Consider the following 13,705-nt stretch of genomic DNA (forward strand, 5'->3'; position numbering starts at 1 on the left):
GTGCGATAGACAAAGGCATCCTCGTCATTAAGAGCTTGGCCAACGTCCTGTGATAACTTCTGTTGCACATTCATGGGGGTTGACACTTCCTTGCAATTTTCCATGTGCGTACGTCAAAGGTTAGTAGCATATTTCTTCTAAGTAAGACTCAACCCCCCAGAATTGGAAGCCACTGCATGCCCAAGAAGTACTCCAATGGCCCAAGGTCCTTCACCGGGAAGGACTGAGCTAGCTGACCGATGGACGTCGAACAACAGTTGGGCAGGAACTGGTGGCTACACTCCCCCCTTCATGTTTGTCTTGTCAGTTTGGAGCCTCTTTGACTCAAAGTATTTTCCTAGAAATTATGGATTGTTGAGGTATTATTAGGAAATTTTTTCGTTCAAGGATTGTATCTTATGCACGTACTTCGCAAGAGAAATTCCATTGACTCGAAACTCTAATTTTTTGCGGGCGGACTCAAAACTCTATTGAAGACTCTTGAACATTAGGAAAAACTCTATTGAAGACTCTTTTCTAATGTTCAAGCTTGAGGGAGTTGATAAGACCAAAACCTATCCTTTTTATGAACATTTTTGCTTATAATTTTCCTTTAATCTTGCTCCATTGGATGATAGTGTATCACTTTTTGGCGGAATTGCAAATTGGTCTTTGATATTGTGTAGATTTTTTTCCAGCTATGCTTTTTTGTGGGATAACAAGAAACTAGTGGGGTAACACGCGCATTTGCGCGGCTATATTATTGTCTGTTTTGTATTATGTATATTTTTTGTTTGTCATCTATAAATATGCATTTCGGTGTTCAAATAAATATTTTATATTATGAAGCTTATTTAATTGCATGAAACCAATGTGCCAGCATTTAAAAGTCACACAGGAACATCTGATTCAAAAATAAGTTTAATTATAATTCTAATTCTACAGAGGATACAATTTCTCAGTTATTATATAATTTCTCTGTTATTATAAAGTTACACCATTATCTTACAAATACCACAATGGTGTGTGCGTGCGTGCGTGTGCATGTGTGTGCGTGTGTGGATTACAGCGCGGCTTTGGGCTAGTAGCCGACGTTACTTGTGGCGTGGGTAGGTGGGCCCCACGCCACCACTATTAATTTGGAAACAAAAATTTAGTGTATTACTATTGTGCAGTATATTTCTTTTTAAATTTTATATATTATTATTATTTTGCAGCCAACTTTATTTACTATAATTTCAGGTTTACTTAGGTTACTTTTTAAGCAATATTTTATTTAGTCTATTTCTTATTTAGGTTAATGTTTAATTTATATTTTATTTAGTTTATATAGATTTCAGGTTTATTTTTAGCTTAGGTATTATTAAGATTATTTTTAATATTTTTTATTTATGTTTTATATATTTAAGTCGACCCGAATACATATATATTACTAAGAAAACATAATACCAACCTAAAGGCTAAACAATAGATACTAATTGTTACTCGATCTAGCTAATTGCCTAAACAAACTACATCATCACTACAATGAAACACACAAGAAAAATGTTGTCACCGTTCCAGGTGGGAGTACGAGCCTAATCATAACACAAGCCAAAAGTGCATATCGTACCTTCTTGAATTTTCTGATCCGGTCTCGCATCTCGTTGTTATGGACTTGCATCTCATTTAGTTGTTGCGTCATAGGTTCATGGTAGTACTCGAGCAGCTCACTTACGTATAGTTCTTTACGAGATCAACACATATCCATGTGTGGCAAGAGACTCCTTTCTGCACATGTGTATACATCATGATGTGAGCAATGCGAGTTTGTATCCATGCCAATTTAATGACACAAAGGTAGATTTTCCGTCATATACCAATGCACGGCCAACACATATGAAGAACTCTCATTGTGGATTCCATGGTGTATATTCGGCTCTCTTATCAAGAGGGAATTGGCAGCCGCAAAGCAACATAGGTCGCCTTGCTGGATTCTGGGCCGCTTCGCCGCCAGTGGTGTAGGATTCGCCATGGAATCAAATGGACGTGTTGCTGCAGTGCGATTATTCGCCGGACATGGTTTGTTGCATAGGCCACTGTGACAAGCTCATGGCCGAGCCAAGAGGTCAGAGGGTAGCTCGGCCAACGCGGCGGAGCCCCAATATTTCGGTGCACTTAGCCAACATGTGCTCGTGTGTGGGGTTCGTGCCAATTTTCGAAGCTCTGAATGGTCCATTACTGCTAGCTAGGAGAGGAAGACCAAAAACTAAGATGAACTAGCTTGGGAGAAGTAAACGGGGAGAAGAGGAAAGTTGAAAAAATAATAGAGAGGCTGCACTTACATAGGCATATAAGTTACTAATGGCGTGCCACATGTCCCACAGGCCACCACTAGTGACAGTACCAATGGTGTGTCACATGTCACCACTAACTTATGCTTGGTTAGGAAACTTGGTCTCACATGCTGGTGTCATGTGAACATGCAAGCACAACACCAGTAACCTATTAGTGGTGGCATACCAAATATGGCGTAGATTGAAAGTAGGGTGTCACCAATTAAGATTGTGTCTAATCATTTCTGCAATATTGCAAGAAGCTAATCGATGGAGCTTTCTTCGGATATCATTTCAAGGGATGGATCATCAAAAAGTATTGTCAATAGTTGGACAAAAATAGCATCGTATACTTCAGTGACAAAGCCGACTTCAGCTGCATGCATCAACCGAAAAACAGTCAGACGAACGGCTAATATGTCATGCACCACATGTATGCATATGTATGGGAGAGAGACATGTTTTCAAAGCAATAAGACGGGGGGGGGGGGGGGGGGAGACAATAGATCAAGTCTTAGAAGAAGATCACGGAGATGAGTTCATATGCATCCAACATATAAGATTGTGATCATCATCAACCAGCATGCCATTCACGCCCATGGGAGGTTCAATGGCGGCGCGGCAAATTCGGAAGAGTTATCCGATCGCTTAAAGTAATAGATCTGCCATGCTAACGTTTGCCATGCTAGTATCGCATTGCAATAATACCAAAATGATGCTTATGCTATGAATAGGAGAGTGAAAATGACGGGGTCTTGAGTACTCATTTATTTTTCATTATGTGTTAACGTTGTTCCAAACTTGCATGGCTATCTATCATCTTCACTACTTTGTTATAACAATTGTCGTTGTGTGTTAATTAACGTTATTCCAAACTTGTTTCCTAATTGTCTTACTTATTATGGTTCTTAAATTTATTGTTTCTATATTGACATATAATTATGACGTGCAAACACCTACATTGATAATCATATTCTTTGCCATGTCAGCAGAATACGCTACCACATCTGTCGTGGTAGTGTAGTTCAGTTGCATGTCAACCAATTAGTGACATGTCGAACAGATACCACGCCACTGCTGTGTGTAATCACAAGAGGTGGTATCATGCCACCATTAACATTTATTAGTGGCACAACATTGGTGGTGTGGGGGTTGCACGCCACCAACGTGGTTTTGGCACGTCACCAGTAGCATTTTTTGTACTAGTGTTTATAATCGGTAGTCACTGTTACACAAGTTTGACTACATGCTTTCTAGAGTCTCACCTTTTATAAACAGATGTAGCATTAGTTTTATCTATTTTTCTTTAGACCTAGCAATGGTATCCCCCATTCTTGAGTTTAGCTGTTCTATGATATCGCTCACATGTGTTTGTTGTGCCGTGTAGTGTGAATACACATACCTAGACCACATTATTCTGACCTATTAAACAACAATCAATCTTCAAAAATTGTAATCCTACAACAACCTATAATATTCCTAAGATTTATAATCCTACAAAGCAAACAATCTATATATATTTTTTCAACAATTATAATCTTACAATGTTCTTTCGAAAATTATTAAGTAATAATTCTTGTAGATCTATGTTAACATTGAAGATAAACCTCGTTGTATTGATCATTCTGAATTGAAGTCTTGGTTGAAAAAATATTTGTGGGTCGATTGTACATGGCCTTAGATCAGTATGTGCCATTAAAGTTCGGAACATGTCTCTGTCGAGTGATCACCTATACTAAGTTGGTGGGTTGGTCATACATTATATCATGTTAGTACACCCTATCAATGGATTTGAATAATCTCATGTTCGTTCGTTTATGTCATGAAACCATAAGAAAGGAGCAAGTGAAGCATCTAGAAGTGCTTGCTTTGCGCACACAAAAAAAAGTTCTTCATGGGAAAGCCAACTGAAAGATTCAATTTGGACGTCGTAGAAAAGGTTATGTTGTTATCTACATAGGGCTGCCCCATGACCCTTTCCTAGGGTACTAAGGATTTTGTTTTAGGGACAAACAACGGTGTTCCGGATCAATGCTTTTGTTGTGACATGCTAAGTTTTCTCCCCTATATATAGCCAGTACATTGATGGGTCTCACACGCCGTACACATGTTTTGCCCTTCCTAAACTCATAAGGGAAAGACGTGTAATTGAGTTCGTGCACAGCCTTATAAGAATTCAAAAATTAGATAACCAATTTGAGATAAATTTATATAGACCAAGCCTTTTAGTAGTTTCTAAAATAAACATCTTTGCAACATTACATATAAAAAGATGCAACTCCCTACTATACATATCTCAATCCAGCTGCAGATAATTTAAATATGTAGCAATTCAAGTAAATAGATGATTTTGTTTTACTTTGGCATGTTAGATGGATGTCTGTTGTATGTGTCTGACCAAGTTTTATGTAAGTTTTTTCTTTGTTATCTTAGTCCTTAAAATCAAAGATTAATGATGTAGATATTTTAGGCTATGTGGCTCAACCTAATTGCTCGAAAAATATACGTATATTAAAATCAAGCCCATTTCATCCTTGGAAATGTTAATAAAACACTATTAATAATATTATTAATAATAAATTATATATATAATATTACCTCCGCCCCAAATTAGTTGTTTTAGATTTGTCTAGATATGAATGTATGTAACACTAAAACGTGTGAAGATACATCCGTATCTAGAAAAATCTAAGACAATTAATTCGGAAGAAAAGGAGTAGATAGGTAGCAAAAGTTAGAATTTTTTTACTACTTACTATTTTATATAGTCATCCCCATTTTATTCTTGGAAATAAGAATAATACGTTATTAATAACATTAATAATAATAAATTATATATATATATATATTAATAGATATAGGTATTAATGGAAATAATAGCAGCATTATTTTACAGCTCCTAACCCCGTCTATATATATGCTTCAAAACGGAGATGGCGTACGTGTAATCTAGTTTTCACTGCAGGCGTGCAGGGAAATAGTCAGGATCCTCGTAGTCGCTGCAGGGGAACAGTGAGGTGCCTCCCCATCGTCGAGCGAAGAGCAGTGCGTACGTCTGTTGAAGAATGGTGGTAAGTCGTCGCTCCACCCTCCTTTTTGTTTTTGTATTGATGCATCGAGTAATGATCAATTAGACATGATGGGGTTTATTTCTTATTTTCTCTCTTGACATGATGGATAATTGCCTGCTGGCTCCCGCCAATTGTTCCTAGAATGCATGCTGAGTTGGTAGGATTGGCTTTCGCTAGTGATGTTCTTCCCTAATTAAAAAATGTTATTCATTAGAGCTGTCATCACAACATTATAAACTGGGCTCTCACTTGCTCAATTTAATATGAGGAAAAACTCTTACTATGTTTCCGCGTCACTTTTCTCAGTTTAAGGAAAATCATGTGTTCTACGTGTCCCATTTCCATGTGACCACTCGAGTATCGCCTGCTCATGGGTGGTCTACCCCTCAAAGTAGTGGGGAAGAGATAGTCCATATTTGACGCTAAACATCATATTATTCCTAGTATCACACTTTGCTGGCCAAGATACCACTCAAGTATCACCACATCTAACAAGAGGGGACTTTTCATTGTTATGCGCTTCGGACGACCAAGTTCTGCAACATGCTCGTGTACTGCAGGTAGCTATGTGGCATTAGTTATGCCGCTACCAAGAGAAACTTAATAATACATAATGTTTCTAGCTAGAACAACTCAAGATCAATCAAACATGACTGTATGGCCAAGGAACACTCGATTGTTGTCATGCTGGGAAGGGACTTTTCATCTCCATAAACTCCGGACGACCAGGTTCCATAGGACGCTCATAAACCTCTTGTAGCTATGTGCCTTAAAGTACATCTCTACCAAGGGTGAAGTACTGATTTAGCAAGTTGCTAGATAGACTCGCTCAAGACCAATCAAACATTAAGTAGTATACATCTTTCTTCTCTTGCTAACAGTGAGTGTATGTCTTATTTTGTCAATGGCTGATGAAATTGATTAGAAAGTAAGACTTCACATAATTAGTTCTCATGTATGGTCATCACCTTAGACACATCTCAGCAATGACACGTGTATATGAACCTTTTTAACCACAAAAGGTTTGCTTTCCATTTGGGTTGTAGATTGTATCTTGATTTTTTTTATTTCCTAAAAGAGTTTTGGTCTAACAGTTTTTCTAGGAAGAAGACAGAAAATAAAAGAAAGAATAAAATATGAAAGAAAAGCAACTCTTGAATGGATATTGAAAAGAAATGTAGCCCCAGTTCCTTTGGAAATGGTAAGATCTTTGGCGCAAGAAGAAGGGGCGACCCATATCATCTTGACTTGGTTCTGCTTCCCCTCTTTTTTGGGCATGATCCCTATCTTCTACCTTGTAATCTACATGAAATGGAGATTGCATCATGTATGCCCAAAATAAGGCTTACGGCTTTGTTATCATGTTTCCATGTGAGGATGGTAAGATAGTGAAACATGGTGTAATAGTTTTTTAGGGAGTGTTGCTTTTCTTGCTCGTACACAATAGAAAAATCATTGGAGGACAAAGTTATGTGTAGTAGGGTATTTGATACCCATGTTTTACTCGCTTAACTGCGGAAGTACGATTTGCTTTTCTCATGCTTTGCCTTCAATATTTATTGATGTGTGCTTAACTAATATCACAGGATTGGAGGAACGGTAATGATGACCATGATAAGGGGAAAAGTATTGTTGAGCCTGAACCCTCATGGTCTCCGTACTTTAGGAACTTAGATGCTCCTGGCTCGTCCATACTGGTACCTCAGGTAGTAACTGATTTTGTATTTAAATACAAGAGCTAGCCATGACTTGTTGTTATTAAGATCGTGGTGTGATATCTGCATGGGAATAAAGAAAAAAAAGGAAAGATATAATGTTTGCTATTGTTATGTCCAATTGTGTTTCTGAGTCAAATAAAATGGGTCCACGGTTGACTTAGTTGTAGTTACGATGATCCAATGGTTATGCTTTGTTGATTGAAGTAGGGTAGTATATTAATGGCCTGATTTTTTTCTTTCATGCCTGATTTTCTAGCGTGGCTATCTTTTCTCCAGTTAACCTATCAAGTGGTTTTAGTACATAATAGATCCAAAATGGTTGACTATGTGCTGCCCATGATGACTGGAACTCCTTTGAACAAACATGGAAAGTAACACGTCAATAGTCTTTAATAAGGAATTATGTGCTTTAGTTTATGTCTATATCATCCATATTTCTTACTTATCTGGCACTTCACCTCGTGAATTTGAGTTATATATTAATTTAGACTGCAGATTACCTTGCTTATCCATTGGTGCAAGCATCATCAAGTTGTAGTGCACTATTGCATATTTGGTTAGTAATCATACTCTAGGTGATAATAGGCAAACTTGGTTAACCTGATCATCTTTTTGGAATTACCAACCTATCATGCCCCTCCCATAAAATAGCCATGTTACGCATAATGTGTTCAACTAGATAGAGAACTATCATTCCTATAAATCGAGCACACTTCATTTAATTAGGCATCCTTATAACTTCAAGCTATGCTATTTCTAATTTTATTGGTGCATATTTTTACCACTTTCGCTCATTGTCTTGATTCGACAATGCTGGAGGGGATTTTGTCCAATAGAAAATATGGTCTTTTCTTCTTGATTTTTATGTGTTCTAAACTCTAAATCGAATTGCTATACTAGTTTCACGCTAGAGATTTCAATTGTGATATCTTGCGATTCATGTGATAATGCATGATAGAATTATTGTTCTTCTCTGCAATTGCTTTGCTCATGGTTTGCTTTCAATATTGATTCATGTCTGCTTAACTAAGAGGTGCGATTGTGATGATCATGATAAGGGGAGAAGTGATGGTGAGGCTCCGAAGTTGAGGAACTTAGATGCTCCTTGCCCATCCTCGCTGGTACGTCATGTAGTAATTGATTGTATATTTAAGTACAAGAGCTAGCCATGCCTTGTTGTCATTAATTAAGATCCTAGTGTGATGTTTGTTTGTCCAACTATCTAAAGGGTTCTAATGGATGGGCTAACAGGGAAGCGTCATCTACTACTTTAATCGAGAGATATGTGGCAATGGGTTTTCAAACGGAAATGGTCGTGATGAGCATCAAGGAGATTGGTAATACTGAAAGTAACCAATTTCATTTTATTTTTCTTCTTTGTGTTTGCACCGTCTGTCTAATCGAGGCTTTTGGTTTTTCTTTCAGGGCATAGTGACGAAAATGCATTGCTTGAACTACTGTTAACGTACAAGGTACGTGTCCATGGATGTTATTACTAACTTTATCCAATGATGCCCTTTCTACATGATAGCAAGGATCATATGTTAGGATTGGCGATGACAAATGCAGGCACTAGGTGATGAAGATGCATTGGGTAACTGCTCTACTTCTGGCTGCGCCCCCTTTAGAGTTAAACATGGTGATGATATTGATTTTGAGAGCTCAGATGGTGATGACGATGCTGGTGATACACAGCCCAACTACGGTGATTATGGTGATGAGGTAGATGATTCATTGTCTTTAGTTCAGTAGCTAAGAATTCTTTGACCATATGTATGATGATATGTGAATTCTTTGCCATGCATACCTTGCACACCCCTTTATGTATTGTTCGAGCTTTGTTTGTTTTGCTCCTAGCTTTTCGTGATAGTAGAGTTGCGTTGTTAAGTTTGAGCACCTGATTTTTTTCACATAAAATTCTCATCATGTTAAAGTTTTACCGTGTACGAGTTAATATAGGATGTGAGATTGACTACCGTTAGACCAATGCCTTCTTCAAAGTAATCAAACAGTCTGAGAAGGAGTAGAAACTGAGTATATTGTTGTGTTGCTTGCTTCTAATTTTGATGAATTAGAAAATTTATTTCTGCTATAAACCAATATTTTTTTCTTCAGTTCCTATGTATTTCAATATTAGTCACAAGACATATGACTTGAGGAGTTATGATGCTACGAGAAAATCATACTGCAGGTGGTGTAAACAAGAGAAGATATACACATGCCAAATGAGCTTTAACTTGAAGAAATAAAATTTTACACAACAACTATGCCCTTTGATTTATTTTGTAGTGCAAGATACAGTGTAAAATCGGACTGAGCAGAGAAGAGTTCATAAGAAGTATAAGCTAAACTTGAATGCTGAATACTAAATAAAGAAGCAGGAATATATATAGGTTGGCCTAAATAATTCTGTCGTAAAGTTGTGCTGTGACCCAGCTCATCACTTTTCCGTAGAATCAAAGGAGGTTGGAATCTAGCATGTGGGTTAGGAAGAACAAGGTATTCTTCTTTTGACTTTCAGTTACACAAATTAAAATAATACTAGAGAACATCACATATATACTGCACTAGTTGCATCAAAGTTCCCACCGAGAGAAATCTCAAGATCAACAGATACCTGTTAGCTGCGAAAAATGAGGGTGTCAATACCTAGATGTTCAGAGAGAAATGGATAAATTAAGTCACTAATTTAGAAATCTCAGAATGTACTATATGAAATGACAGCTGAATTTCGTATTAGTTACGCAAATAAAATTTGTAAAAAGAATATTGTATGGTCCATCCTATTCATGGCGAGATATATGTAATAACAAGTAGGGAAAGTGTAGAGTGTTTGTTGTTTATTACACCTGCTTGGGAAAAAAGATATATCTTGATTGCTAGTAAGCGATGAACCTGAAATAGGATGGATGGGAACACCATCATGTTCTCCTGAAGACACATACATTTACCTCATCATCCATCGATCTGTCTTTAACTTTCTGTCATGAAAGCAGCATGAAGAGACCAGAGAACTGTGTTTCACCACTATTATGCAATATGCATCCTGCACATAGTGCCATTATGTGAAACAACAAAGTTAGACTATGCACCTTTAGTTTATTCCAGTCCAGAACTTCATATTGCTAGTGTAGGTAGTAGTTTCAAGCGTAAAATGATGTGCATTCGTGTTCATGCAAATAGTAACTCTTTTATTAACATGACTTTCAAGCAGCAGCGGAGAATAAGAAATTGAGTTTCTAAATTATTTCATTGATTTATCCCGATCACCTTTTTTCTTGTTTCTTGGGTAGTCTGTGATATACATTTCTTGATCATTTATTAGTTTTAGGGCCCCATTCTTTTCTATGGCCTCATATGTGTTTCTATGCAGTGGTATTTCCTTATCAACGTTCACTTAGATGACATTAAAAAGTCAGTAACATATAGAAAACGTTTCCTGATCTTAGTTTTTCTTATCCTTTTGTGCAGAATTTTATACGAAACATGTCAGAGAAGGACAAGAAGATCAACTCATTAGTAGATATGGGCTTTCCTGAAAACGAAGCAAATATGGCTATTACAAGATGTGGTATGACTCTTTTTTAAATTGTTGCCATGATGTTCATTTTCCCATGGAAAAGGCGCTTTATGATATATTTCTGCGTAAATTATCCTAGGTGTGGATGTTGATCTCTCTGTATTGGTTGATTCGATTAGTGCGTCACTGGCTGCAGGAGATTTTGACTTATCTCATCAGGTACATTGTGGTCTGATGTACATTTGAATTGGAAAATGCTTTATCTTTCTGATTTAATTTGATGTAAGGACACTGCAACATGTGTACATTTCGCAGGTTATGAATAGACGCTCTGACTCCTTTGGAGGGACAAAGAAAATAAGATTGATGGAAGATAGAAAGAAAAAGAGGAAACGGTATGGAGGTACAGCACATGGCAATCAAATCTTCTTGGATGGCAGCCATTATGAACATATGCCTCCCCCAAATCCAATGGTTGGATTTAGCCTGCCCAATTGTAGCCAACTACCAGTGGACAGAAAAATTCCTAAAAAGGCTATCGGGCGACCTTTTTTCTACTATGAAAATGTGGCCCAAGCTCCCACAGGTGTATGGGCGACCATTTCAAGATGTCTGTATGGCATTGAACCTGAGTATCTGGACTCAAAGCATTTGTGTGCAGCTGCAAGGAAAAGAGGCTACATCCACAATTTGCCGATTGAGAACAGAGCACCTCTTCTTCCTCTGCCTCCAAAGACGATACTTGAGGCATTCCCTCGGTACAAGAAGTGGTGGCCTTCCTGGGACACAAGAACGCAGTTCAACTGCTTGCGAACAAGTATGGCATGTCAACAGCTGACAGGAAGCATTGGTGCTCTTGCAAGAACAGGGAATCCACCGCCTCGAAATATTCAAAAAGATATGATCAAACAGTGCAAAGAGTACAATCTTGTCTGGATAGGAAAGAACAAGGTTGCTGCATTGGAGCCTGAAGAGATTGAATATCTACTAGGTTTCCCGAAGGACCACACAAGGGGACTCACCAGCACAAATAGGTACAAATCTCTCGGCAACTCGTTTCAAGTTGATACCGTTGCTTACCACTTGTCAGTACTGAGGGGCATGTTTCCCAATGGAGTTACTGTGTTGTCCTTATTCACTGGTATTGGAGGAGGAGAGGTAGCTTTGCACAGGTTGGGAATCCACATGAAGACAGTGGTTTCTGTTGAGATAGACAAAGCCAGTAAGAGGATTTTCAGGCATTGGTGGGATCAGACTCAAACAGGCACGCTGATTGAGTTTGATGACGTGAAATCTCTTACTGATGCTACAGTTGCATCACTGGTTACTAGATTTGGCGGTTTCGACTTGGTGATTGGGGGCAGCCCATGTAACAATCTTGCCGGGTGCAACAGATACAGCCGTGATGGCTTGGAAGGCAAGGAATATGTTTTGTTCTACCAGTACCCCAGAATCTTGGAGGCCGTCAAGGAAGCTATGGCGAGGATGTAGCCTAATCATTGCAATACGTATTGTATCATTTAATGCTTTATATCTTGTGTTTAAACATTGAGTTGATGTGATGTGGAGGGGTTTTATTTGAGAGAAATGTCATATTGACATTTAGCCAGATCATGTTTATGGTTGCTAAGTGATTTATATCTTGCTCATGTTTATTTGGGAAAATACTATTCTTGGTCCCCTCAACTATTTCAAAGCCTAATTTTGTACAGGCAGGGAGTACATTTAGTTTTACGCATTCCCTTCTTTCTAGTTTGTAGAAAAATGCCTTAGTGCTGGTTGCTCCAAATTCTGTAAATTCTGTTCAGCGGGCTCTTTTCGCCAACAGAATTTGTACATATGAGCATACCTTAGTGCTGGTTGCTCCAAATTCTGCCAACAGTGAGTCTCCCTCTCTTCTGATATTCACTCAGATTTGTTCCCCGAGAGTTGATTGTTCATATATATATATATATATATATATATATATATATATATATATATATAGACACACACACACACACACACACACACACACACACACACACACACATATATATATATATATATATATATATATATATATATATAGTTTTTATATTTATTAGATGTGTGCGATACTCACTGTTTCATTAGGTCAGAGGCTTGTGTCTATCTATTGATGGAAGATTCATTCAAGTTCTGAACTGCACTTTGATTTATTTGCAAACATGTCTCTCGGATGCATTCCGCGCGTAGAGGTAGCAGAATAAACAGATTATTTTCTTCATTTTTGCGTACGCTACATCTGAACATAATTTTGCTAGCTACGGAGCGGAGCAACATGTTGCTGACATATATCTTGGAGACTACATCCAGAGGCAGTCGATGATTTAAGACGCGCAAATTCAGGCTTTCCTATCTCCACTGTAATGTTCTGCATTTTATCTTCAGATTGTATTCTGAATCAGTCGAAACAAAATATTTTGCCACGCGTTGCTTTTCCTCCTCGTTGGAAGCCTCCTGATCCTCGTTGCTTTCCATGATAGCCTCCCAAATATGTCGTAGGACGAACCATGATTTGCCTCCCAAATCAGCACAACAATGAACCTGGAAGTTGCATTGCTGCCCCTCCTGTTTGGAAGCCTCCTGATCCTCCTTGCTTTGACCGCTGAAGCTTCGGCCTTGCTGTGAGTGAGTATGAAGATGAGCCATGCCATCATGTATTATTATGCCTATTCTCCAGCAAATGGATGATCGGTTGGTTCTCTTTTATATTATTTTCTTCTAAAAAAGAGGTGCCCATATGGCAGCTCATATTACCGCAAAACTTGCTTCTCAAACGGAAGACTTGCCCCTGCTTATTAACAAATTCAAACTGATCCAGACTATTAGGATCCTTTCTGGGTTCTGTTTTATTCATGTAAGATTGCATCCAACATGACTGTAAGTCTGTAACCATGTTGATTTGACAATATAAGCTCGTTGCTCTCAAAAACCATAATTTACTCCATGGCTGCTGCTGCTGCTGGGAGCCATTGCAGCATTGTGCAACCGCCTCGCTGCGACAGGCGGCCGTGTCGGGCGATAAGGGCATGCTAAGTTATGTAGTTCAAAGAGGCAACATCAAGTCTGAAAAGATAC

The 13,705-nt window shown here is 38.2% G+C and overlaps 1 protein-coding gene across 1 annotated transcript; it reads left to right on the forward strand.

Moving 5' to 3' along the window:
• Window positions 1-8,030: 8,030 nt before the first annotated feature.
• Window positions 8,031-12,094, forward strand: LOC123057183 (DNA (cytosine-5)-methyltransferase DRM2-like). The gene is made up of 8 exons (XM_044480287.1): window positions 8,031-8,204; window positions 8,312-8,420; window positions 8,509-8,555; window positions 8,653-8,805; window positions 10,555-10,654; window positions 10,743-10,822; window positions 10,919-11,189; window positions 11,265-12,094. Exons 1-8 carry the CDS (start codon window positions 8,031-8,033, stop codon window positions 12,092-12,094), a joined length of 1,764 nt encoding a protein of 587 aa, XP_044336222.1.
• The last annotated feature ends 1,611 nt before the right edge of the window (window positions 12,095-13,705 follow it).

This window comes from Triticum aestivum, chromosome 3A, assembly GCF_018294505.1.
Source record: "Triticum aestivum cultivar Chinese Spring chromosome 3A, IWGSC CS RefSeq v2.1, whole genome shotgun sequence".
NCBI classification, from domain to species: domain Eukaryota; kingdom Viridiplantae; phylum Streptophyta; class Magnoliopsida; order Poales; family Poaceae; genus Triticum; species Triticum aestivum.